At 61.1% G+C, this 24,572-nt stretch overlaps 11 protein-coding genes across 11 annotated transcripts; 6 read left to right on the top strand and 5 right to left on the bottom strand.

Annotated features, from left to right (window-relative positions):
- Positions 1 to 402: 402 nt before the first annotated feature.
- SPRG_06790 (hypothetical protein) lies at positions 403 to 1,510 on the top strand (the record flags this gene model as incomplete). Its single annotated transcript, XM_012346260.1, has 2 exons — positions 403 to 566; positions 613 to 1,510. The coding sequence occupies 2 exons, from the start codon at positions 403 to 405 to the stop codon at positions 1,508 to 1,510; spliced, it is 1,062 nt and encodes a 353-aa protein (XP_012201650.1).
- A 692-nt stretch (positions 1,511 to 2,202) lies between these two features.
- On the top strand, positions 2,203 to 2,801 carry SPRG_06789 (hypothetical protein). Its single transcript, XM_012346259.1, has 2 exons — positions 2,203 to 2,278; positions 2,330 to 2,801. The coding sequence occupies exon 2, from the start codon at positions 2,354 to 2,356 to the stop codon at positions 2,648 to 2,650; it is 297 nt and encodes a 98-aa protein (XP_012201649.1). The 5' UTR covers positions 2,203 to 2,278; positions 2,330 to 2,353; the 3' UTR covers positions 2,651 to 2,801.
- A 9-nt stretch (positions 2,802 to 2,810) lies between these two features.
- SPRG_06788 (hypothetical protein) lies at positions 2,811 to 5,192 on the bottom strand (the record flags this gene model as incomplete). Its single annotated transcript, XM_012346258.1, has 15 exons — positions 2,811 to 3,038; positions 3,085 to 3,179; positions 3,220 to 3,264; positions 3,310 to 3,370; positions 3,419 to 3,487; positions 3,529 to 3,624; positions 3,671 to 3,847; positions 3,891 to 4,034; positions 4,085 to 4,184; positions 4,243 to 4,299; positions 4,343 to 4,462; positions 4,508 to 4,643; positions 4,691 to 4,912; positions 4,958 to 5,087; positions 5,130 to 5,192. 15 exons carry the CDS (start codon positions 5,190 to 5,192, stop codon positions 2,883 to 2,885), a joined length of 1,671 nt encoding a protein of 556 aa, XP_012201648.1. The 3' UTR covers positions 2,811 to 2,882.
- Positions 5,193 to 5,304: 112 nt separating this feature from the next.
- On the bottom strand, positions 5,305 to 7,124 carry SPRG_06787 (hypothetical protein). Its single transcript, XM_012346257.1, has one exon. It carries the CDS (start codon positions 7,046 to 7,048, stop codon positions 5,366 to 5,368), a length of 1,683 nt encoding a protein of 560 aa, XP_012201647.1. The 5' UTR covers positions 7,049 to 7,124; the 3' UTR covers positions 5,305 to 5,365.
- Positions 7,125 to 8,109: 985 nt separating this feature from the next.
- SPRG_06786 (hypothetical protein) lies at positions 8,110 to 8,735 on the top strand (the record flags this gene model as incomplete). Its single annotated transcript, XM_012346256.1, has 5 exons — positions 8,110 to 8,239; positions 8,284 to 8,373; positions 8,419 to 8,494; positions 8,542 to 8,613; positions 8,657 to 8,735. 5 exons carry the CDS (start codon positions 8,110 to 8,112, stop codon positions 8,733 to 8,735), a joined length of 447 nt encoding a protein of 148 aa, XP_012201646.1.
- Positions 8,736 to 8,893: 158 nt separating this feature from the next.
- Positions 8,894 to 10,770, bottom strand: SPRG_06785 (hypothetical protein; the record flags this gene model as incomplete). The annotated part of the gene is made up of 12 exons (XM_012346255.1): positions 8,894 to 9,231; positions 9,273 to 9,342; positions 9,388 to 9,453; positions 9,498 to 9,605; positions 9,648 to 9,746; positions 9,796 to 9,894; positions 9,959 to 10,024; positions 10,065 to 10,163; positions 10,206 to 10,313; positions 10,362 to 10,460; positions 10,513 to 10,614; positions 10,654 to 10,770. The coding sequence occupies 12 exons, from the start codon at positions 10,768 to 10,770 to the stop codon at positions 8,894 to 8,896; spliced, it is 1,371 nt and encodes a 456-aa protein (XP_012201645.1).
- A 145-nt stretch (positions 10,771 to 10,915) lies between these two features.
- Positions 10,916 to 12,535, bottom strand: SPRG_06784 (hypothetical protein). The gene is made up of 11 exons (XM_012346254.1): positions 12,402 to 12,535; positions 12,256 to 12,357; positions 12,110 to 12,208; positions 11,955 to 12,062; positions 11,812 to 11,910; positions 11,675 to 11,761; positions 11,527 to 11,625; positions 11,387 to 11,485; positions 11,236 to 11,346; positions 11,130 to 11,195; positions 10,916 to 11,084 (listed from the first exon to the last, which is right to left on the bottom strand). Exons 1-11 carry the CDS (start codon positions 12,513 to 12,515, stop codon positions 11,010 to 11,012), a joined length of 1,059 nt encoding a protein of 352 aa, XP_012201644.1. The 5' UTR covers positions 12,516 to 12,535; the 3' UTR covers positions 10,916 to 11,009.
- Positions 12,536 to 12,806: 271 nt separating this feature from the next.
- Positions 12,807 to 15,173, top strand: SPRG_06783 (hypothetical protein; the record flags this gene model as incomplete). The annotated part of the gene is made up of 10 exons (XM_012346253.1): positions 12,807 to 13,082; positions 13,132 to 13,309; positions 13,356 to 13,489; positions 13,538 to 13,632; positions 13,682 to 13,843; positions 13,889 to 13,980; positions 14,029 to 14,118; positions 14,163 to 14,452; positions 14,499 to 14,885; positions 14,927 to 15,173. The coding sequence occupies 10 exons, from the start codon at positions 12,807 to 12,809 to the stop codon at positions 15,119 to 15,121; spliced, it is 1,899 nt and encodes a 632-aa protein (XP_012201643.1). The 3' UTR covers positions 15,122 to 15,173.
- A 17-nt stretch (positions 15,174 to 15,190) lies between these two features.
- Positions 15,191 to 16,994, bottom strand: SPRG_06782 (hypothetical protein; the record flags this gene model as incomplete). Its single annotated transcript, XM_012346252.1, has 6 exons — positions 15,191 to 15,345; positions 15,393 to 15,818; positions 15,867 to 16,020; positions 16,072 to 16,146; positions 16,197 to 16,304; positions 16,353 to 16,994. The coding sequence occupies 6 exons, from the start codon at positions 16,992 to 16,994 to the stop codon at positions 15,191 to 15,193; spliced, it is 1,560 nt and encodes a 519-aa protein (XP_012201642.1).
- Positions 16,995 to 17,282: 288 nt separating this feature from the next.
- On the top strand, positions 17,283 to 23,107 carry SPRG_06781 (hypothetical protein). The gene is made up of 22 exons (XM_012346251.1): positions 17,283 to 17,944; positions 17,996 to 18,125; positions 18,182 to 18,614; positions 18,662 to 18,867; positions 18,915 to 19,057; positions 19,105 to 19,365; positions 19,417 to 19,573; positions 19,629 to 19,819; positions 19,867 to 19,960; positions 20,010 to 20,193; positions 20,250 to 20,472; positions 20,527 to 20,636; positions 20,690 to 20,814; positions 20,870 to 21,088; positions 21,137 to 21,311; positions 21,363 to 21,465; positions 21,519 to 21,869; positions 21,923 to 22,018; positions 22,073 to 22,227; positions 22,278 to 22,448; positions 22,502 to 22,631; positions 22,684 to 23,107. The coding sequence occupies exons 1-22, from the start codon at positions 17,343 to 17,345 to the stop codon at positions 23,057 to 23,059; spliced, it is 4,635 nt and encodes a 1,544-aa protein (XP_012201641.1). The 5' UTR covers positions 17,283 to 17,342; the 3' UTR covers positions 23,060 to 23,107.
- Positions 23,108 to 23,157: 50 nt separating this feature from the next.
- SPRG_06780 (hypothetical protein) lies at positions 23,158 to 24,569 on the top strand (the record flags this gene model as incomplete). Its single annotated transcript, XM_012346250.1, has 4 exons — positions 23,158 to 23,522; positions 23,574 to 23,668; positions 23,712 to 24,301; positions 24,345 to 24,569. 4 exons carry the CDS (start codon positions 23,158 to 23,160, stop codon positions 24,567 to 24,569), a joined length of 1,275 nt encoding a protein of 424 aa, XP_012201640.1.
- Positions 24,570 to 24,572: the final 3 nt, after the last annotated feature.

Below are 24,572 nucleotides of genomic sequence, written 5' to 3'. Positions count from 1 at the left end.
AACGTGCGTGGACTTATGCTGTAACTGCAGGATTTACAAGGGCTTTTCTCGGCTGCCGCGCTGCCTCCCGCCGTGGTCGCCGCAAGACGAAGCGCGCAGTGCGATGCTGCACGCCACGCGCACACTCTTGCGCCAACACGCGGGGCAACCCCCGTGGATCTCAGCCACGTGCTTGGCGCCGGCCTCGTCAGGCGGTACCCCGGTGTCCCGACCATTCACTATACCCTGGGCCTCGTTTGCTCCACGTCGGATGCATGGACGCAGTGGTGGACGACGACGTGTGCCCCGGGGAGCACCCAGCACGGTCCACACCAGCGTGTCTCGGTCAACGTGGCGACACGGACACCAACGACGCTCGATGACACGGACGACTGCGTCCTCATTCCTGTCACGGCGTCCGACATGCCGTCCCTGCAAGCCATCGTTCGCGCCAGTGTGCGGGACGTCGCTGCCCTCGGTCGCGCGATCGACGTGTATGTCGTCTGCCTCACCGCGCTGGATCCTGCGCTCGTCGCCCGCGTGACCGACTCGATCGCGCCGCTGCCGTCGCCGCTTCGCCGCGTTGTGTGCGTGGCGATGACGTGGCCAACGGCGCCCGTGCTTGCTCTCCAGGTACGACGACACCTGTGGTCGGCCTGCTTGTGCTCATGCTGCGCTAGATGCTCACGTCGCTCGTCTCCCCCACGCAACGCTCCACTCGGTCTGTGACGCCGACTTGCTCACGGTGCTCGAAGACGTGCTCGAGAGCGCCTTGTACGAAGCCCACTGCCGCCGCATCCAAGCGCCCTCACTCCTCGCAGCGTCCATCCAGGCGGCCTTTGAAACGCTCTCGGCGCTCGCCCGCCCGTCGCCCGCCGTCGCGGATCGCGTTGCAACGATCTTTTCGGCGCTGTCCCAGCCGCTGCCGCCACTCCCCTCGTCCTGGGACGCGGTGCCATCGTTCGTCGAAGCTTTCTTTGCCCCGCTCAAGACGCCCGAGACGCGCTGGCGACCAGTCGTGCAAGCCATGCCCGCCAACCAATATGCTTCGCTGCTCTCGTTTCTCTTTGCCGCGCTCCTCGAGTCGGTCGTCCCGGCGCCGATCGTCGTTGCCCTGCCGTCCGCCTGGCTCGACGCTCTCCACAACAGCCTCCGTGATCTCGCCGCCTCGGCCGTCGTTCCGCTCCAAGTGACGACTGCGCCGTCCAAGCGCAAGCTCGCCCTCGATGCGCCCGCACCGATTATGCCGGACAGAATGGTCTGCGTCGTACCGATGCTGCCAGCGATCGCGCGCCAAAAGACGTGGGCGCTGCAGGCGCGCGTCAAGCGCACCAAGTCGGCGCTCGCCCACGAGCAGTCGGCGTCGGCGTCCTACCGCGATTTTTGCAGCGCCAACTCGCAGCGTGCGCGCCGTCGCCGTGAGCCATGTATGTCAATAGAAGCGGATGCATATGTATTTGCTTGTCCGTGGACTTGTCGAATGACTCTGGTGGAATCTTTTTCCAATCTTGCAGAAGACGTGACGACATGAGATTTGTGTCGTCCTAAAGACGCCAGAAACGTGATGTTTCAAGAAGGCCACTGAGACCGAGGCGTGATACGCCCTCCTCCTCAAGGGCAACCAGATCGTATAGAAGAAACTTGATGTTGCCACACTCTCGGCGAGGTACCGTTGCTGTAGTAGCTGTTGAACGTCGCTTTGTTTCACGTCAACGGCTTCGTCTGTGCCGTCACGAAGACTCCTCCGCCACGTTGACCATATTTACAGCCATTCGAGCGCCAGCAAGTAGCTGCACTGTAAGGACCCTGTGGTCGACATCCACCATTTATGCTGCTCGAACACCAAGAGATATATCCTCTACAATGCTTCGACGACAGCCTCGGACACGGATGGCCACGATCGACGCGTGTTGCTCGCCACTGAAATTGGCGCCAAAACGCTGGATCGTCGCCAAAGGTCACGGGCCAATCGCAGGGTACTTTGTCCAGACCGTACGTCGCGTACAATCCAATACAAATTAAGGATATCCATTTCGTACAATGCTTAATGTACGTGTACGTACGTACCATGGGGATCGTACATTTTGATTGGCCAAGCGGGTGAGCTGGGAATAACTGGTCGGGAGTATGCAGCCAATCCTGATCGGAGCTTCCTTTCCAGCCGGAATATGCGAAACGCGACGCTATGGAGGTTTGTATGAGGGCAACACGGGTGGCTATAAACGCGTATCGCACACGCTGCTTGGCTTTGCCGAGGAGCTCACTTTCTGCTGATTGCTCTGCTAGACACATCGTTTAGGTAATTCCCTCCGCGCGGCTCGACCTAGGGCTCATCTCCCTCGTTGCGTAGCATCTGAGCATCCAGAGGGGAACCATGCAAATCTTCGTGGATGCTTTGGGTGGTCGCACCCTGAACCTGAACGTCGCCGCCGACGCTTCGGTCGCCTCCGTCGCGGCGCAGGTCGAGAACTTGGAGTTCATCTCGAACTTCGGCCTCACCTTCGCCGGCAAGTCGATCAACGCCGGCCTGCTCTCGGACTACAACGTCTGCGACGCCGACACCCTCAAGGTCACGTTCGACCTTGTCGGTGGTATGCGTGCCAAGTGGCGCAAGAAGCGCATGCGTCGCCTGCGTCGCAAGCGCCGAAAGATGCGCCAGCGCGCCAGATAAATGGCCGGCGCGCCAGACGTGGCGATCCCGCATCATTGACGGTGTCGACTTTTCGCTTGAAGACGCCGCCGCTGCCAACGACGCTCGCCGCCGGTAGCTTAGCCTTCCGATCCTTGTGTAACGAAGATTCTGCCACCATCAGTCAACCACAGTTGTTGCATCGAGATACGTGAGGCTAGCAATAGTAGCCGGATTGGATTAGCATGGACATGGAGCTACATCGGCACGTTGATTAGGCAGTTTTCGCCAGGAATGCAGTCGAGATGGCCTCCAGTGCCAACAAACTCGCCTGCTGCTCGGCCTTGATGACTTGCTCGAGGCCGGCGACCTTGGACTCTAGCTCCTGGACGCGTCGGGTGAGTGCCACGCGGTCCGTCTCCATGTATTCCTATGCAGTAGTTTGTAGAGACTTGGTAGACGCGATGGATACCCACCTGCCACTGGCGAAACTGGACGTTCTGGGCTCGCTCCATCTCGGCTTTCCATGCCTCCAGCGCCGCATCGGGCGGCGACGACCGCGGTAGCAAACCTACAATCACATCGCATTTCGTCACGAGCAGCAAGCGTACAGAGCGCAGAGGCGTCGAGGTCAGGCAGTGGTCGGCGCGGTGTTCCTAATGCAGCGGTCAGGATAGCCGTCGGTGGAAGAAGGCTCGTACGCAGCGCGGGCAGCTCTGCGTTGATGGCGGCAATCCGATCCGTGAGCTGGTCGAGTCGGGTCTATGGGGATCCTGAGAAGACTCTACTACAATCACATGGAGAGCGTACGTCGACGCGGGGCACGTGGCGTTCGAGGGCTTCGACCTTGACGCGCACGTCGTGCAGGCCAGCGTCCGTCTGCGTCGCGTCGTTAGGAGATGTATAACAAGCGCTCGTACGATGCAGCGCTGCTCGTGGCGCTCCATAAAGTCCGTCATGTTGGTCTCAAGAACGCTTGTCATGCTGGCCACGGTTTGCCGCACGATCCCCTCGACCTGTGCCACGCATGAATCCATATCTCATAACAGAAGGCAGACGCACGTCACTTGCAGTGCTCGCGCGGCTCATGGGCGAGCTCAAAGCCACGTCCTCGTCGTCTTTCTCGTCCGAGGCCGTCGTCGTTATGCTGCTAACGTTACTCGTCTTTGGCGACACTTTGGGAACGATCGCCGGGGAGATGATGCACTCAATGTCGGGCCGAACGCTTCCGATACACTCCTATCGTGCATGAATAGACTGTGGCCGTGCGTGGCCCGCCTACGAGGAGTTCGGAGAGGACGACGCGTGTCTTGGCGTCCATGATCGAGTTGTCTTCGCCCAGGCGCAGCTCCTTCAGCGTCGTGTGCGGGTTGTGCTCGATGGCCTGTTTGAGCGCTTGCAGGCCGTCCACTGTCAAGCAGCAGTTCTAATACCATACGTTGATGCACCATGTAATTGCAGAAAACACGCTGTTACCTCAATGTTGAGGCCCGTGAGCGACTCGCCCACGCGAGTCATCGACGACGAGATGACGTGGGCCATGGTCTCGAACCCCGCCGCCGTGATCGGGTTGTACCTACAGCACGTTCGTTGTTGATGGCAACTCCAAGCCATTCGATATATGGTCGTCGTACGAAATGTCGAGCGAGCAGAGGTGCGACGGCCGGCGCACCGAGAGCTCGTGGACCGACCTACGGACAGGGTGACGTGCGACGAGGCAAGTGCAAAGATTACGTGATTTTGTTGTGGCTCACGTTGAGGTGGCGGACGCCGATACCAAGGACAGACGCAAAGCCGGCGTTTGAAATACCGTTGTCGCGTAGGTCCAAGAGCTCCAGCGTGCCGAGAGGCTTTCTACGCTATGGTAACGAGAGGCGCAGGCATATATAATGTTCGCACCGGCGGTGGCTCTTCTTGTGCGGGTCAAATGCGTCGGCGATGGCACGGACGCCACCGTCGCCGAGGTTGTTGTGGCTGAGGACGAGGCTCACGAGGTGTCCACAGGACGCGAGGCTCTGGCCCAGAATGAGCCCCGCTACGTCGTCATTGGCACCGTCCCAAATCCAAGCCGTGTGTGAGTACCCTGTCGGGGGAGCTTGCACGACGTGAGATGGAGCACCTCGACGCGGTCGCAGAGCCCCGTGAGCGTCATGAGCGACGTCATGCTCAAGTCGCGGCATCCGTCGAGGCGCAGCTCGCGAAGCGACGCAATGTCTCGGAAGCAGCGAGCAAAAACGGGGACAACGCCCTCGGCGAAGACGCACTTGAGAAAGGCCACCGAGACGAGCGAGAGCATCGGCATGGCTACGCAGCAGCATGCTACGGCGATGCATCATCTCCAAGACGTACCAAGGAGCGTCGTTGCTAGCTTCTCGGTCGCATATTGGTCTAGCTCACAGTCGCGCAGCTCGAGCGCGTGAAAGGTGGGGTACTGCACGCTCGCAAAGGCCTTGGCGACCCCAGCAATCGTCGCATGACTCTAGACAGCGCTCGTGAGGACACGCTCGTCGTCGCGACGCACCAGGTGGCGGATCCAGCACGTGGCTCCGTCGGCGGTGATGCCGACGCTTTCTTCGGGCGACATGCGAGCTCTGTACTTTTGAGTGCACGTCGAAGCACTGTCAAATCTTCGATAAACGAACTTTTACGTGGCGTTTCGCGCTGCCACGTCATGCAATCACCCAAGCAAAGTGAAAGCGACGATGCGACCTCGTCGACGGAATGAGATTAGTTGGTGTTGCAATGAACTAATACTAATTACAACCACTCGGACGTCGACTCACGGACCGCGAGCGCCGACGGGCGGTTCTCCTCCATGGCGGCGACGCTGTTGCGACGGGGCGACGACGTGTTGACGGGGAACGTGGCTTCGATCGGGCGCGTCGTGCCCGTCGCGGGGGTAAAGAGATCATCCTTCTCCTCCATCGCCTGCTTGCGGCGGTAGACGACAAACACGACAGCAGCCACGCACGCGAGACCGCCGACGGCCGACAAGGTGGCCGTCACACCGACCGTCGCGTCGCTGCTGCCCGACGACTGGTTGCTGACCTCGACACCCGAGTCCTTCCCAGTCGCCGTCGCTGGGGCGCTGCCAGCCGCAGGGACCGCACCAGCTTCCGGCACGGCACCGGGCACCGTCTCGTCGCTGGAGCTAGGGAGCACGTTCGTGCTCTCAAGGACACCGGACTCGGAGATCGTGACGTTGAGCGCGCCGGCCTGCGATCCGCTGAAGACCGGGGTGGGCTCGCCGTCGTGGAGCTCCGTGGCGTTGCCAAGCGTCGTGTTGTGCGAAGGTTCGAGAGTCGTGGGAGTAGGCGTCGTTGTGTTCGTCGGCGACGGCGTCGATTCCTTCGTGGGCTCGCTCGTCGTGGGCTCCGGCGTCGGCTCCGGCGTCGGGGCGGGCGTCGGGGCGGGCGTCGGCGCAGGGGTCGGCGCGGGGGTTGGTGCAGGCGTCGGTGCAGGCGTCGGTGCAGGCGTCGGAGCCGGTGTAGGAGCCGACGTCGGCGATGGCATGTTAAACTTCCACTTGCCGTTCGAGTCGGCGAGACCAAAATGGCCTTCGAAGCCGCCCTTGACCGTCACGTCGTGGAACTGAAAGTAGAACGGAACGCCGCCGCCATTGCTCTGGGACCACGTCGCATACGCCTGGTAGTAGCTCAGCGCGTTGTCGTAGTTGGAGACGTGGTTGCCGTTGTTGCCACCTGCGGTGGGCCACCCCGTCTCCGTGAGCTTGGCCTTGCCGCCAAACGCCTTGACGACGTTGTTCCAGCGGGCGCTGAGGTCCGAGACCGGGTTGCTCACCGAGTTGGGCGACGCCCCAAAGAACGGGTAGATGTTGACACCGACAATGTCGCACACGGCCGCGAGCGACGGCGCGTTCAGAAAGTCGCCGTCGACCTGGACCGATCCGACGGGCACGTTGACGCCCGCGGACTGCAGCTTGCTCTTGACGTACGACACCTGCGCCGCGACCTGGCCCGCGCTCCAGCCATTGCTCAAGTCTTCGTTGCCGACGGTGACGCCAATGACGGTGCCCGGGTGCGCCTGGACGCCCGAAATGATGGACTGGATGTCGTTGTCGATCTGGCCTTGGCCAGACCGGAGCCAGACGCCAGCCATGAGCTTGAGGCCCGCCTTGGCGGCGACGCCGATCGGGTTGGGCGACGACCCGACGTGCGTCTGGTACATACGCACGGCCGAGAACTGCGACTTGATGGTCGCAAAGTGCGACGGCATTTGGTCGATCTGGTAAATGTCGTAGCAGACGCCGCCGTTGGCGTTGGCCATGCCCGTCGTCGTCTTGTTGGTGGCGACGGCGTCCGGGTTGGAGGACGCGACGACGGCGATGACCGCGCCAACCACGGCAAAGACCGAGAGCGCGCCGAGAAGCTTGCGGTACTTCTGCGGCGGCAGAGGCACGTTGGAAGGGAACGACACCATGGTCGTTAGGGTTTCGCTTTGGAAATGACGTCGAGAGGCGCCGGCCACGCTTCGAGTCGTCACGCTTGTATGCTGCGTGACTCACTCCCGCGCCGTAGAAGCTGCTCCGGCCTGGGGCATTTCATGCGACTCAACTGGGTCTTTGGGCAAAATCGTTTTTCCCGCGTCGATGTACGATGTCAAGTACGTGGGACAAATAGGAATGTCCCCCTTGAAAAATGGGTTTTTCAATTCCCATACAGGATGGACATGTGTAATATCGTAGAGTATGCGACATTGCACGTCGGAATCTGATGCGACCACCGCTTCTACGGTGGTCCGTAGCCGGCACAGTCGTAGTCGCTCACTCGCGTCGTTGGCACCGTTCTACGACAGCAGCGGCAGCGTACTAGACACGGATAATGCTCGGGCAACGCGCTTGAAGCTCTTAGCGCACTCCAAGGACCGCCCTTCCGATGGCCCTTCCTTGCGCGAATTGCTGGCACATTGGCACACTGTGGGTACATCAAATTTGGCGCCGTACCCTGCAGCAACGGGTGCGTGCCGGCATAAAACCGGAGGTATACACAAACGACATGGTGCCACGTCAGAGGCACCAACGCTACTGCGGTCTATCCAAATTGCCGTGGAGTGGCGCGATCGATCGATACTTACTACAAGCTGTGAAGCTGCTCCCAGAAACTCGCTTGGAAGCAAACACAAGTAGCTCTGCGCAGTCGCTCACCTGTCAAAACTTCCTCAACTCTGCACTCGACGGAGGCAGCGCTTTGAAGCCATACACAACACGTTAGAGCGAGCGTATCGGCTCGTTACTCGCTCGTGTTACGTCCGCTTGAACATTCAGTTGTGGCAAAAGGACATGCATTGTTCGGTCGACATTATTCGAGTCGAGTTGAAGCAGCGGAGTGCAGGAGCTCCGCTCTCAATGTTATGTACAATCACTGGGGCATGAAAAGGGTACAAGTTGTATTCAAAAAAGACTGGGACGCGTTGGCGCCACGATTGGTGTGCTAAATTAAGCCAATAATACCGGTCGCTTCTACAGAGCAATCCACTTTGAGATGGCCGACGCCAAGCGAACGGTCGCCAAGACGGACGAAGTCTCGCGCAACCAGATCTGGCGCGAGCACCTCAAGAAGGAGCTGCTCACCGAGGGGCCGTCGACGGCGTTTCAGTTCAACCCCAAAACACGTATGTATCGCATTGGCTTCCATCTCATGCGACGACTGCCACAGTGAGCTCCGTCGCGCCCAAGCCCACGTCGATGCAGCCATCGGATTTCACAGCGACGCATGCCACCAACGCAGCGCCCCCCAACGAGATAGGTACCATTATATATGTCTGCAGCACCCAGTTGGACGAATGTGCAGAAACCAAGGTGCGCCAAGGCATCAAGAACCCGCAAGAGCGGTCGGACGTGCCCAGCACCGAAGCCCAAAAGATTGGGTATCGCATCGCCATGCTTGTATCTTACCCTAACCTCGGTCGCCCAGGTGGGCCCACGACCAGGCATGGAAGAACGGGCGCGCCGAGACCAACAAGCGCTGGTACCGCGGCCGTGGCAGGTGCGCCTTCGCGTGCACGTCGTTGACACTCAGGCGGACGTAGCACGGACGTGACGGTGTTTGCAGAAAACTACTGCGCCATGGCGGGCTGCAGTCCATTCGCCGACAAGTCCACGCGCTAATCGTGTCAATATATTGTGGTATATTGGACTAGACCGTTGGCCCGTCTGGCAAGAATATAGATATATAAATGTAAATGCAGTCAATTGTCCTGGGACCGGGGTTTAAGTATCTACTGGTACGCCTACTCGGGGATAAGATCACGCGAGATCGTCATGGCTCATGCGTCGTCCGACGACGACACGGCCGGCGGCAGTGCGCTGAGCTGTGTTACGCTGGGCGTCTTGAGCAGTTGTGGAAGCATGCTCAGGGTGGGGAGCGCTTCGGGCTCGAAGCCATTGGCCGCCGCCTGCTCGTCGTAGGCCGCCAATTGGTTCTTGAGCTCTTGGATGTGCTGCAGAATGCCCCGTCGATGGCCCTTCTTGACGTTCATCTCAATCAAGTCGTCTTCGTCCATCGTCGCGACGCCCCGCAGCGTGTCAAAGCCGTCGCTCTCAAAGCTGTCCGTGTACTCACCGAGCTCGAGCTGCTGCAGCCAGTTGCGCACCGACCCGATATCTACCGCGTTCTCACATGCTGTACTCGAGCGGCGAATATACCTCGGTTCTGCTGCACTGGGGTTTTGGGCTTCTCGGGGGCCAAGTACTCGGCGTTGCCCTTCTCCCACGCCTACGCCGCGCATGCTGCACACCATCTTTGGCTACGGGGTAGTACCTGGAGCTGGGCGGCGAGGGCGCTATGGCCGCCTTCAAATGCACAGCGCGATGGCGTCTTGTCCGTCTAGAACCAATCGTGTGAACCAATACACTACAGAGGTCGTCTACCAGCGTCAGCGTCTTCCACTGGGTCGAGTCGCGAAAGTTCTTGATGAGCCAGAACGCGCAGTCCTTATGGCCCTTGAGCGCTGCCCAGTGCAGAGCGTTGCGCCCAAACTACAGAGTAAATGCAGAAGCCAGCGTGAAGCCACCCAGTACCTTGTCGACTTCGGTCCACTCGTCGAAACTCTCTGCCACGAGGCGCAAGCTCGAGAGGTGGCCCGTGCTCGCGGCCCAGTGCATGGCGTTCTTGCCGTTCTACATCATCATTGAGTTGATTTTCTGGCGACACGCAACTCGGTGGTACCTTGTCCCGGAGATGCCGCAGCGGGTACGCGCCGTTGACGTCGTTGATCACGCGCTTGATCGTGTCATCGTCGCCTTCCTCGGCGGCGTGGATCAAGAGCTACTCGCCACTTAAGTCTCCCAAGCAAGAGAACCACTACTCGTCTACCTGGGACGTCTCGTACCTTGAGGAATTGCATGCACTTGGTCTTGTACTTGTCTTTTGCTAGCTGGTACGCAGTGCGGTTGTCCTACGCACGCTGAGGATCGACGAGGTAAGGAGCCACGTACGTAGCTCGTGACGTGGATATCGATGCCGGCCATGCAGAGGTACTGGACGACCTCCTTTCGGCCTTTGGACGCGGCCCAGTGCAAGCACGTGCCTCCGTACTAAAGGCGCCGTCAGATGCCAGCGCCAAGCAAGAAGCAGACCTCGTCGATCGCGTTGATGTCGATGTGGTCGTCGCAGTCCTCGACGATGTATCGGATGACGTCCAAGTGGCCATTGAGCGCGGCCGCAATGTGCGGCAGTCGGCCAAACTACGCTGTCAGGTGAGTCGACTCGCATCGCATTGCAGGTCGGCGTACCTTGTCCTTGGCATCGAGCTGCACACCATGCTCGACGAGGATCTGGACGACTTCAAGGTGGCCGTAGAAGGCGGCGTAGTGAAGCGCTGTCTGGTCGCCCTAGTGTACCGCCTTGGCATGAGACGCGATCTCTCCGCAAAGGCGCACGTACATCGTCGACAACCGACGGGTCGATCTGCGGCGCATGCAAGAGCCATTGCACGACTTCGAGCTGGCCTGAGGCTGCGGCGGCGTGCAGCGGCGTGCACCCGTTCTAGGGCGCATGAGCCGGCGGCGCTGCGCCGGTACGTACCATGTTGCGGTAGTTGACGTCGACCGCAATGTCCTGGACGAGGTACACGACCTCCTGCAGCTTGCCGCGGTGGGCCTTCCGGATGAGGATGTCGCCCGTCGTGTAGCGCTCCATCATGCTCCGTCGTGACGATCCGACTCTGGCTGCCCACTAGCTCTGCCTCGACATATCATATCTGAGAGGTTTATTAATTTACGCGGCAGGAAAACCGTCCGACAGCGCTGTGTTTTTATGTCGGCGCCGCATCCCCATATATAAGTATCAAAGTGATATTCATTCTCACAGGGTATGTGGGCCAACGGTATTTCGAACCCACAGCAACGGTCGCATCACAGAGACACACGAGGACGACGAGATTAGATGGCCGTCGTCGTTGTCGCCGTCGATGGCGGCGCCACATCCCCGGCATGGAGCGCCGTGTCTTCCCACTCCTACGCACGTCGCATAGGCATCGTCGTCGTTGCAAGTGCCACTACCTGCAGCTGCGCGGCGAGTGCGGTGTGCCCCGCATCCAAGGCGCAGCGCGCCGGCGTCTTGTTCGTCTATCGCCGCGTCAGCGCCCTATTGTAAGATACAACGTACAAGCGATGGCACCATGAGCGCCTTGGCTTCGCCGGTGTAGTGCTGCGTGAGCCAGAGCGCGCACTCGGCGTGGCCACCCAGCGCTGCCCAGTGCAGCGCATTGCGCCCAAACTTGACGCCACATCCATCCTCGTATAGAGCAAGCACGAACCTTGTCGAGGTCGGTCCACGAATCGAAATTTTCCGCGAGGATGCGCAAGGTCGGGAGGCGGCCCGCGCTTGCAGCCCAGTGCATTGCGTGTCGCCCGTTCTATGCACCGTGAAAAAGCCGCAGGCAACGCGGAGCATTACCTTGTCTTTGAGAAAGCGAAGCGGATAGGCGCCAGCGACGTCGTGGATGACCCGCTTGACCTCGTCGTCGTTGCCCGTCTCGGCGGCTTGCAGCAGTCGCTACCGCTTGCGTCGCATCCTCGCGTAGAGTTGGTGAGGCGGAGCCTACCTGCGCGACCTCGAACCAGCGCTTGATGACGTTTTGGCACTTGGCCTGCCCCTTGTCCTTGGCCAACTGGTACGCCGTGCGATTGTCCTAGTGCGCCCGACGTATCACGATGGGCACGGACCGATCCGACGACGTACGTAGCTCGTCACGTGGGCGTCGACGCCGACGTGGAGGAGGAACTCGACGACGTCGCGCCGACCGTGGGCCGCGGCCCAGTGCAGACTCGTCGCGCCATACTACGCAGCGCCGTGCGTGAGGCTACGAGTCGGACGTCGCCGACCTCGTCAATCGTGTTGCGCTCGATCGGCAGTGGGCAGTCTTGCAGGAGGAAGCGGACGACGTCGACGTGGCCGTTGATCGCGGCGCCGACGTGCGGTAGCCGCCCCGTCTACGTGGCATCGCATAATCTCACATCCGAAGGCGCGAAACGTCTACCTTGTCCTTGATGTGCAATGGCACGCAGTGGTCCAAGAGCACTTGTACAACGGGCAGATGGCCGTAAAAGGCAGCGTAATGGATGGCGCTTTGCGCGTTCTACGAGCGCAGGATGAGCAGGAAGAGACGACATGCAGGGTACGTACGTGGTCGAGGAGGTTGGGGCGGATACCCTGGTACGAGAGGAGCCACTTGACGACGTCGAGCTGGCCAGCCGCCGACGCCATGTGCAGCGCCGTGCAGCCCGTCTAACGCAGTGGTTGCCGACGATCGTCGTCCGTGGCGGGCGTACCTCGTCGCGGTAGTTGACGTCGACGTACACCTCTTGGACGAGGTACTTGATCTCTTGGAGCTGGCCGCGGTGGGCCTTCCGCAGGAGCACGTCGCCCGTCGTGTAGCGGAGCATGGCAATATGCACTTGTAGAGGTTTCCGCGCCAATCGCATGTGATTATAGAGGGATTGACAATTGACGTGGCAGAGGCAGCGACCAGCACGCAGCGACCAGAGTCAAGGGACATGCACCGATCAAGAAGCTCGTGCTCGCCTGTGGCTAACGCTCTTGTGTGTGCGTCCGACGCGTGAGCGGTCTTGCGCCGACTCGACCAGCTGCCCCTCAGCGGGATTGCTGTCAACGGCGCGTGTAACCAGAGTCTATACCACCCACACGGGCACGCTGGCGTGACAATTCATTTGGCCATGCTCGAGTCGCTGCCATCATTGGTGTGGGCGGCCTACCTCGCGCCGTGTCTGGCGCTGCACGAGGTGCTCACCTGCGCGAGCTTGAGCAAGGCGTTGCGTCGCACATTGCACGACGACGTGACGCTGGCCCACCCCGTCGAGCTCGCGGGCTCGGTCGACGAGCTCGCAGCGGTGCTGCAGCAATGGCCGAACTTGCGCCACGTGTGCTTCAAGCCGTTTATCCGCCTCCAAGCTCCGTACAACGAGTCGATCTACAACCTCCACCGTACCGAGGTATGCCAATCCTCCTTCCTCTCTCTACATTCTATCAACGGTGTCGCAGGCGCCAGAGGAAGAGCTCGACATCGAGGCTCGTATCGACGGACTGGTGCGCAACGCGCTCACGCAGAGCGCACGCATGACGCGTCTCAACGCTGTATTGGCCGAGTCTCTTGACGACGTCGTCGACCAGCTGCACACACTCGACCTCAGCGGCACAGTTGGTGTCCAGCTCTTCCACGGTAGTCTGAACTGGCGCTGCGGCTGCTCATGGGACGTGCACTTGAGGTATCCATCGGCTCTCGCACGTCAATCTCAGCGGCTGCGCGGGCATCCACGGCCTCGAGCACGTGCAGACGCTGCCGTCCATCGATCTTAGCTACTGCCACGACGTCCGAGACGTCCACTGGCTCGCGCGCGTGGTAGGCTGCAACATGTCGACTCGGTCGACTGCACATAATGTGCCCTAGGCCCATGTCGACTTGAGCTACTGCCACAGTCTCCGTGACGTGGCACCACTGGCGCACGCCACGTCGGTCTGCCTCAACCTGTGCAAACTCGTGAGGTAACGAGGGGCGCATATCTCTATGACACACGACACCGCTTTCGACTAGCGACGTCAGCGCCCTCGAGAAGGTGCACACACTCAGCTTGCGCAACTGCCCGCGCATCCGTGACGTCTCGAGTCTCGGCCACGTGCACACGCTTGTCCTTAGCGGCTGTAAGCTCGTGACCGACGTCTCGCCACTCACGCACGTGCACACGCTACACCTGAGGTACCCACCGCTGCTCGCAACCTGGTCTGCATTCTTGCCTCGCAGTGGGCTCGACGTGTCGGACGTCTCGGCACTCGGCGACTGCTTCGAGCTCAATCTTCGCAAGTGCCCCAACGTCGTCGACGTCTCTGCCCTCGGTATGACCTCAACCTAAGATGCAGCACATATAGCATGGCTCGCTGCAGGGCGCGTCGCGCGCTTGGACTTGAGCGGTTGCGCTGGCATCACCGACGTCTCTGCGCTGGGCCATGTCCACACCCTCAACCTCTCTGCCTGTACGGTGATTGCGTGGACAGAGAGATGCAACCGCCTTGCGTAGGCAGCCATCTCACGGACGTCTCAGCGCTGCTTTGCGTCACCCACTTGACGCTGAGCAACTGCGACGCGTTAACCGACGTCGCGGCGTTGGGTCGTTCGGTGACGCTCCAGTCGCTGGACATATCCAACTGCAAGCGCATCTTGGACATTTCGGCGCTTGGCCAGATCCCGACGCTCAACATTAGCCGCTGCCACGGCGTGACATCGCTGCGTGGTTTGGCCAGTGTCACGCACCTCGACATGAGCTTCTGCCGCCACCTCGAGGACCTGAGTCCGCTAACTTGCATCCAGGTGCGGTCGTCTTGGTCCAAGGGCGGACTGTATATCCTGCAAGTAGGTGCTCAACGCGTACCGCTGTCCTCGTGTGAAGGACCTGTCGCCGCTGCGGCACGCCCGCAAGGTCAACTTGAGCTGCTGCAAAGGCGTCACGGACGTTGCACCGCTGCGCCGTTGCCGCGACGTCGACTTGCGTTTCTGTGACGCGCTTCAGGACGTCTCGCCTCTCGGCGACGTCCATACGCTCAAGCTCGCGGGTTGCCAGCGCGTCATTGACGTCTCTGCCTTGGGCGGCGTCGAGCACTTGGATTTGAGCTACTGCCACGGCATCTCGGACGTCGCGGGCCTCGGCACCGTGCACTCGCTCAGTTTGCGCAATTGCGCAAGCATCGCCGACGTCTCGGGCCTCGGCGGGTGCTACTCGTTGAACCTCAGCGGCTGTGAACAGGTGTGTTGACGCAGCAGCATCGATGCGTGACGTCAATGTAGGTCACAGACGTCGGCGCGCTCGGCCGCGTGTCCATTTTGAACTTGAGCGACTGCCAGGGCGTGCGCGACGTCAGCATGCTGCAGCGCGTGCGGTGGCTCGACCTGCGCTTCTGTGCGAATGCGCGAGGCGTCGCGGCGCTCCAGGGCCACGTGCGCACGCTCCACCTCCAAGGCTGCGCCACCAACAAGCCGTAAAGATACCTGGCTCGCCATGTGGCACTGGATTTCTCAACACCTGTTTTCTGGATTTTTACCACTTTCTGTCTACATGCGCTGCTCCTGCTGCGCGTCGTGCTGGTGCGCGAGGAGCTCCAGCTTGTTAAAGTACTGCTGCACCGCGTCCGCAACCTGCCGGCCTTCGTGGATCGCCCAGACGACGAGGGACTGGCCTCGGCGGCAGTCGCCAGCCGCGAACACACCTAGATTCGGATCAGATACCGCGTTTCGTTGACGACCAGAGTGGGACCTGGCATCGACGTGGCATAGTGGCCGTCGGTGGCAATGTTCTTGCGGCCATCAATCGCGAGGTCCAGCGTCGACGGCAGCGCCTGGTCCGGGTGCAGAAAGCCCATGGCGAGGATCGCCAAGTCGCACGGCAGCTCCTCTTCGGTCCCTGGCACCGTGTCAAAGCCGCCCGCCGCATTGCGCGTCGCCATAGCCGTCACCACGTGCGTCACTCGACCGGACGCGTTGCCGCGGAAGCGCAGCGTCGTCCGGCTGTAGGCGCGCGGGTCCGTCCCAAACACCTCCTCGGCTTCTTCGTGGCCGTAGTCGGCGTGGTACACCCGCGGGTACTGCGGCCACGGGTTCGAGGCTGCCCGCGTCGCCGGCGGCTTGGGGTTGTGCTCGAGGTTCGTGATGCTCTTGCACTGCTGGCGCAGTGACGTTGCAACTAGAATATTGTCCTTCGATGCATTCCAGTGTACAACTCTGGACATACTGCAGTCGGTGCCCGTGTCGCCGCCGCCAATCACGACAACGTGCTTGCCTTCCGCGCTGATGTAGTCCTTGTGCCACTTGCTCTTCAGCGTGCCTTCTTTCGTCGCGAGGAGCCGCTTCTGGTTGCGCGTCAGGAATTCCATCGCAAAGTGAATCTGCCAGCCATCATTAACGTCACTCATATCGTAATTGACGAAGGGACGTACGCCGCCCAAGTTGGCACCTTCGACCGTGAGGAAGCGGGGTACCGTCGAGCCCGTCGCGAGAACGACCGCGTCCATCTACACGTCAGCGTATACGTCGATGCCCACGGGATCTAGAATGGACATACATCGTCCATGAGACTCTGAATGTTGTCGCCGACGTGGACGCTCGTGCGAAACTCAATGCCTTCCTTCGCGAGCATGTCGACGCGGCGGTCGACGTCCGACTTGTCGAGCTACATGTTGTGTGTTTTGAGTTGAGAGATCTTTTGAGAAGATGCTACCTTCATGTTGGGGATGCCGTACATGAGGAGTCCGCCGATGCGGTCGGCCTTCTCAAAGACGACGACCGAGTGGCCGAGCTGGTTGAGCTGGTCGGCGGCGGCGAGGCCCGCGGGTCCCGAGCCCACGATGCCGACCTTGAGCCCCGTGCGCTGCGCCGGCACGCGCGGGACGATCCAGCCTTCGTCCCACGCGCGCTCGACGATCGCGTGCTCGACGTTCTTGATCGTGACGGGGTTGTCAATGACACCGAGGACGCACGCGCCTTCGCACGGCGCGGGGCAGACGCGCCCTGTAAACTCGGGAAAGTTGTTGGTCGCACTCAGCCGCGAGTACGCTTCGCGCCACTCGTCGCGGACAACCAAGGCGTTCCACTCGGGAATCAAGTTGGCGACCGGGCAGCCCGAGAGCGACCGCGACTGGCAGAACGGCGTGCCGCAGTCCATGCAGCGGGCCGCTTGGTTCGTGCGCTCGGTCGGGTCGCGGTCGTGGGTGTAGATCTCGTTCCAGTCGTGGACGCGGGCTTTGGCCGGGCGGTAGGCGTCGGGCGACCGGGTGACGTCGAGGAAGGGCTTGGCGCTCAAGGCGCGCGCCGAAAGCCGCGTCAGGAGCGACTTGGTCGTGGCAGGCAGTGGGCGTAGCATGGCGAATCGGTCTATGCTCCCGATCTTAGTTTGCACTTCTGGTCAACCGCAATCGTACACGCCGTACATTCCAATGTACGGCATGTACGATCTTTGGCACGTTCGAATTGAATGCACTTGGCATTTGTATGACGTTGAAGCCACTCGGTATAAAAGACGTACATCGAAGTTGCGTGTTGACGAAACCCAGGGATCTGATTGGCCAAACCATAAACACGCCTTCTGATTGGCCGATGAGCAGAAAGATACGCTGTTCCGACGTCGCGTGCCAATAACGTTCTTCGTTCTTGTGGTCGGCGGCGGATCTCTACGCCCGCGCGTCAACAGCCACGTCGATCATTTCCCAAGATGCTCCGTTGGTCTCATGGCCGCGCGCTCCTGCGCAAGCCGCCCATGACCTGGACGCGGCCCAACTCGTACTCGCACTTTCGCCAGCCGTCGACGACGACCACGAATTCGCTCTACGCCAAGCACCTCGAGAAGGACTCGTGCGGCGTCGGCCTTCTCGCCCACCTCAAGAAGCAGCCGTCGCGCAAGGTCGTCGTCGAAGCCAACGATATGCTCGTGCGCATGAGCCATCGCGGCGGCTGCGGCTGCGACCCGGCCTCCGGCGACGGCGCTGGCATGCTCGTCGGCATGCCGCACTCGTTTATGGGCCGCGTCGCCCGCGAGGGCCAATTTGGCGCGCCGCTCACGCAGCCGCTCACGCCCGAGCGCTACGCGGTCGGCAACATCTTCTTCCGCAAGGACCGTGACGTGGCGAGCAGCAAGGCGCAGTTTGACGCGCTCGCGGAAGAACTCAACTTGGCGTCCTTGGGCTGGCGCGTCGTGCCGACGGTCAACGATGCACTCGGTGCGACGTCCAAGGCGTCCGAGCCGCACATTGAGCAAGTGCTCGTCGTGCCACCCGAGTCCATGTCAACGTCGGACTTTGAGAAGGAGCTGCTCCGGTACCCAGATATTGTGGTACGCCAAACAGATGGAGGCTGATCCGGATCTAGGTTGCGTGTCGTGGGCACGGCTCGGAACGAAGCCAGCGAGATGTATGTGTGCTCGCTCTCCAACCAAACGATCACGTACAAGGGCCAGCTCACGCCGTCCCAGCTCCTCCCATATTACAAGGACCTCCAGGTATGCCCTTTTCATGAAATTTCTGAAAAATCTAAAAAATCTGAAAACTCTGCTAGACGGACGACTTTGCGTCGCACGTCGCGATGGTGCACTCGCGCTTCAGCACCAACACGTTCCCGTCCTGGGACCGCGCGCAGCCCAACCGCGTCATGTGCCACAACGGCGAAATCAACACGCTCCGCGGCAACAAGAACTGGATGTTTGCGCGCGGCTCCAAGGCCCACAACACGTACTTTGGCCAAGCCACCGCGTCGCTTCTGCCCGTCTGCTCGGACGGCATGAGCGACTCGGGCAACTTTGACTCGGCGCTCGAGCTCCTCACCAAGGCCAGCTCGTGCGACCGCACGCTGCCGGAAACCATGATGATGATGATCCCGGAGGCGTGGCAGAACAACCCGCACCTCTCGCCCGAGAAGCGCGCCATGTACCAGTACAACGCCTGCCTCATGGAGCCCTGGGACGGCCCGGCCATGATTGCATTCTGCGACGGTATCTCATATTGTCCAACCTCGGATGTCTGACGCTGGACGATGCAGGCAAGTCGGTCGGCGCGTCGCTCGACCGTAATGGTCTCCGTCCGTCGCGCTACTATGTGACGAAGGATGGCCACGTGGCGCTGTCAAGCGAGGTGGGCGTCCTCGAAGACCTGGCCGACGCCGACGTGGTCTCGAAACACCGGCTCGAGCCCGGCAAGATGTTTTACGTGGATTTCGACCAAGGCCGCATCGTCTCGGACGAAGAGGTAATATACCATGCATCCAGTCGTACAGGGTTCGAGCCTCGTCGTAGATCAAGAAGCAAGTCGCGACGAGCCGGCCGTTTGGCGAGTGGGTCCAGAAGCACATGGTGTCGCTGCAGTCGCTGCCCGTGGCGTCGCCGCTGGCGCCGACGCGCGTCTCCAAAGACGCCCTTCGGCGCCTCACCATGTTTGGGTACGTCAATCGGATGTTTTTCTTGCTGATGTGAGCGCCGCGTGTAGCTTCACAACCGAGACGATGGACATGCTGCTCATGCCGATGGGGCTCAACCACAAGGAGCCGCTCGGCTCCATGGGCAACGACGCGCCGCTCGCCGTGCTCTCGGAGCTTCCGAAAGCGCCGTCCGAGTACTTTAAGCAGCTCTTCGCCCAAGTGACCAACCCGCCGATTGACCCGATCCGCGAAGAGCTCGTCATGAGTCTGCAGTGCCCCGTCGGACCGGAAGAAAACATTTTGGACGCAACGCCCCAGCACGCATCACGGTACACTGAGCACCCTTTTCTGTCGCCTCGTCTTGATACATTGATATGCAGGCTCATTGTCGAGACGCTGGACGACGTGCACAAGCTCAAGACGACGACGCACCCGAAATGGGCCGCCACGACGCTCGATGCCACCTTTGCCGTCAACAGCGGTCCCCGCGGGCTCGCCGATGCCCTCGACCGGCTCTGCGAAGACGCGACAACCGCCGTGCGTCCATCGTCATCTCAGCTTGTGTTTGGCTCATCTCCACCTCTCGCTCTAGGTGGCGCAAGGCAAGTCGGCGCTGCTCTTTTCGGATGTACGCGCGGGCGACGGGCGGCTTCCGATCCCGTCGCTCCTCGTTGTCGGCGCCGTGCACCAGCACCTTTTGCAGACGCAGCAACGCACGTCGGTCGCGCTCTTTGTTGAGGCGGGGGATGCCAAGGAGGTCCACGACTTTGCGACACTGCTCGGGTACGTACTTGATACATTGAAAGATGACGCGATCGAGATTTGCCTAGCTTTGGCGCCGACGCCGTGTGCCCCCACATGGCGTACGAAGCCCTCGCCCACATGAAGGACGAAGGGCTGCTCAAGGCCTACGCCAAGCGCGACGTAGGCTCCGAGACATTGTCAATTGACTCGCTCAATCTCACGGTGATAGATGTCGAACGAAGAGCTCCAGCTCAACTACCAAACCGCGATCGGAAAGGGCCTGCTCAAGGTCATGTCCAAGATGGGCATCTCGACGCTTCAGTCGTACAAGGGCGCGCAGGTGTTTGAGGCCGTCGGTCTTGGGCCGGACGTGATCAGCCGCTGCTTCAAGGGCACGACGTCCCGCCTCCAAGGTCGATTTTATCTCATCGGAGATCGACTATTTGTGCCAATGACGACGACGCTGTAGGCAGCGACCTCTCGATCCTCTACGACGACGTGGCCACGCTCCACTCGCTCGCGTACGCACCGAACGCGCATGGTCTCCGCAACCCGGGGCAGTACCACGCGCGCGAAGGCGGCGAAGTGCACTTCAATTCGCCGGCGTCGATCGTCGCGCTGCAGATGGCCGCGCGGGAAAACTCGCGGGAGGCATACAACACGTACCGTGATGCGACGGTCGCCGCTGCACGGTGCGTTCGACGACCTCTGTCGTTTCAGCCCACTGAGTCGGTGATGTGGTGTAGCAAGGTGACGCTGCGTGGGCTCTTGGACTTCAACACGGTGCCCGCGGACGAAATGCCATCGCTGGCCGAGATGGAGCCCGTCTCGGAGATTGTCAAGCGCTTCAACACGGGTACGTACCTAGTGTCAACGTATCAACGTATCGAGTGGAAACAACAATCCTAGGCGCCATGTCGCTCGGCTCGATCTCCCAAGAGACGCACGAAGCGCTGGCCGAAGCGATGAACCGTCTCGGTGGGCGCTCCAACACGGGCGAAGGCGGCGAGGACCCGCGTCGGTACGCTCCCGAGGTACGAAATACTATATTTTTGATGGACAAGACGGTGGCTGACATGGACGGTGCAGAACGGCAAGCCCAACAAGAAGCGGTCTGCGATCAAGCAGGTCGCGAGTGGCCGCTTTGGCGTCACGATGGACTACCTCACGAACGCGGACCAGCTCCAGATCAAGATGGCGCAGGGCGCCAAGCCTGGCGAGGGCGGCGAGCTGCCGGGCCACAAGGTCTCGGACTACATTGCTGCGCGCCGCCACACGACGCCTGGCGTCGGTCTCATCTCGCCTCCGGTACATCCCGGCCGCGTGCCCCGAAGTATCTTCTTATCGTGCTTGTAGCCGCACCATGACATTTACTCGATCGAAGACTTGGCGCAGCTCATCCACGACCTCAAGAACGCTAACCCCGTCGCCGAGATCAGCGTCAAGCTCGTGTCGGAAGTCGGCGTCGGCGTCGTTGCCGCCGGTGTTGCCAAGGCCAAGGCCGAGCACATCACGATCAGTGGCCACGACGGTACACATCGTGCGATGCTCTTGCAACTGGAGAACGGAGGATGGACGATAGGTGGCACGGGTGCATCGTCCTGGACCGGCGTCAAGCACGGTGGTCTTCCGTGGGAACTCGGTCTCGCTGAAGCCCAGCAGACGCTTGTCCTCAACAACCTCCGGTACCTGGAATCAAATCAACCTGGACGCAGCGTTCTGACACGTATCGATGTAGCTCCCGCGTCAAGCTGCAGACGGACGGACAGCTCAAGACGGGCCGTGACGTGGTGATTGCAGCGCTCCTCGGCGCCGAAGAGTTTGGCTTTGCGACCGCGCCGCTCATTGCGCTCGGCTGCATCATGATGCGCAAGTGCCACCTCAACACGTGCCCCGTCGGCGTCGCGACGCAGGACCCGGAGCTACGCAAGAAGTTTGCCGGTACCCCGGAGCACGTGGTCAACTTTCTCTGGCTCCTCGCCGAAGAAGTGCAAGAGATTGTGCGGTCGCTCGGCGCCACGTCCCTCGACGAGCTCGTGGGGCGCGCCGACTTGCTGCACGTCGACCCTTCCGCGCTCCACAACAAGACGTACAGTACAACGGACGTCTCTGGTTCTCTTCTCACACCTCCGTTTGCTCTAGCGCGCTCCTGGATTTTGGCCCGCTCCTCGTCAACGCACAGACGCTCAACCCGGACAGCGCCGTGCGCTACAACCCCGCCCACCAGCAAGACCACGGGTACGACGAGCGGTCGCGTCGCGAGATGCTGATGAACCGTTGGGTCTTTTTTAGTCTGGACCAGATCCTCGACCAAACGTTGCTTAAAGCGTGCGAGCATGCGATCCATGACGGCACGCCCGTCACGGTGCACCTCCCGATCTCGAACGTCAACCGCACAGTGGGCACGCTCCTCTCCCACACCATCACGTCCAAGTACGGCGCGGCGGGTATGCTCCTCGTTTTTTCTCGTATTTTTTCTGATTTGCACGGGGATTAGGGTTGCCTCATGGCACGATCGCGCTGCACTTGACAGGGCATGCCGGTCAGTCGCTCGGCTTTGGCTTGTGCCCCGGTGTCCTCCTGCACGTACACGGCGATGCCAACGACTATGTCGGCAAGTCGCTCAGCGGCGGCACCATCGTCGTCGCCCCGTCCGAGACCATGTTGCGTAAGTCGCCTTCTTGCCTCCTTGTGCCCCATGGACACGTTGTTGTCTTGTAGACGGTCAGACGATTGCCGGCAACGCTGTGCTCTATGGTGGCACCAGCGGCACCGCGTTCTTCGCCGGCAAGGCGGGCGAGCGCTTCGCGGTGCGCAACTCTGGTGTCGATGCGGTCGTCGAAGGCGTCGGGTACATCCTCTTCCGTCTCTTGTCTTGCCGTTTGTGGCTGACGCGGCGATAGGGACCACGGCTGCGAGTACATGACGGGCGGCCACGTGGTCGTGCTGGGCCCCACGGGGCGCAACTTTGGCGCGGGCATGTCGGGTGGCATCGCGTACGTGTACGACCCGACGGCGTCGCTGTCGCCCAAGTGCAACCTCGCCATGATCGACCTCGAGCCGCTCAACATGCACGACGACGACCGCGTCCACGCCCTCCTCACGCAGCATGTGGCCCACACGGGGTCGCCCATGGCGCGGCGCGTCCTCGACGACTGGTCGAACGCCAAGCACGCGTTCATCAAGGTGATGCCAGAGGACTACAAGGCCGTCCTCGCGGCGACGCCGGTCCTATCGCCGACGACGCCGGCGTCGCTGCCCCAACAGCTGCAGCTCTAATAGCTAGTTCATATATCTACATCGATAGTCGCGTGTCGAATAACCGGTGGGATATTTTTAAACGCGCTTGTCGCTGCGTGTGGAAAGGCCGTCGTCGTATGGCCTCGGTCCAGCCCGCGAGTCTCGGCGCCTTGGTCGTGGCGCTCGAGGCGAAGCGCCGGGCGCGGCCGTCGCACCCGCTGCGCCGGTTCTGCTACCGCCTTGCGACGTCGCCGTGGTTTGACCGCGTCAGCGTCGTCGTCGTGCTCACCAACACGGTCGTGCTCGGGCTCGTCGACTACTCGAGTCCGTGGGCGACGGGTCCCAACATGCTGCTGCCGGCCAACGTCTTTATCGAGCGCGTCAACAACATCTCGCTCGTCCTCTTCGTCGTCGAAGCGCTCATCAAAGCATTCGCGTTTGGCGTCTTCAAGTACCTCGGCGACCACTGGAACAAGCTCGATCTGATCGTCATCATCTCCGGGTTCGCTCTAGTAAGCACTGCATACTTCTCTCACACTCGTTCTCGTGCTAGCATCGTCGCGTGGGCGTCGGGCGGTCGCAGCGCGGTGGGCCAGCTGCGCATTCTGCGCGTGCTCCGACCGCTCCGCACGCTGCGAGCGTTTCCCGGTAGCAGAATCGAGATGGCACGTGACGCTGAACGCTTCGGTAGGCCTGCGCATCCTCGTCAATGGCGTCCTCGCGAGCCTGCCGCCGCTCCTCAACGCCGGGATGCTTCTCGGGTTCAGCTACCTCACGCTCGCGATCCTCGGCATGGAGCTGTGGCAAGACAAGTACCACGGGCGGTGTCGACTCACGCCGTATCCTGTGCGACTCAACTTTGACCCGCTGCACGCGCCGACCTCGGTCGCGAGTGGCGTCTACCCCAACGCGTCGTACGTGGCCGCTGTCACGCTTGACCCGTCCGCGTACAAGTGCAACAACCTCTCCAACAGCGACGTGTGGCGAGCGCCGACGCCGTGTTTTTGGCCACTCGACCCGACCGACACGCTCGGGCTGTACTGCGGCAGCCGCACGTGTCCGACACCCAACACCACCTGCGGCTCCAACTACGACCGGCTCGGCAACCCGCGCTTTCTGAATTTCTTCTCGGACGGCGCGCTGGTCTTTGACCTCATGGGCGAGCCAGACTTTACGGCCAACCTCAACTTTGGCCTCACCTCCTTTGACAATATCTGGAGTGCGCTCGTGATAGTGCTGCAGATCGTGACTGCGTCCGGATGGATGGTGCTCACGCAAAATGTACGTCAACCTCTTGAACGTCTCGTGCTCATGGGCGCTTTAGACCCAAGATGCGTATTCGTGGGTCGTCGCCGGAGTCTACTTTAACGCGTTTCTCTTCATCGGCATGTGCTTCCTCCTCCAGCTCTTCATGGCGGTCCTCTACACCGAGTTTGAGAAGGCAAAAACCAACCAAGAGCGCCAGCTCGAGTCGCATACCGTCATTGCCCGGCCGACCAAGTACATTCATCCAAAGTGCCTCGTCGCATGTAAAATGGCGTGTTTTTAGAGT

This window comes from Saprolegnia parasitica (genome assembly GCF_000151545.1).
Source record: "Saprolegnia parasitica CBS 223.65 unplaced genomic scaffold supercont2.28, whole genome shotgun sequence".
Lineage (NCBI taxonomy): Eukaryota > Oomycota > Saprolegniomycetes > Saprolegniales > Saprolegniaceae > Saprolegnia > Saprolegnia parasitica.
This window is presented reverse-complemented; position numbering and strand designations above follow the sequence as displayed.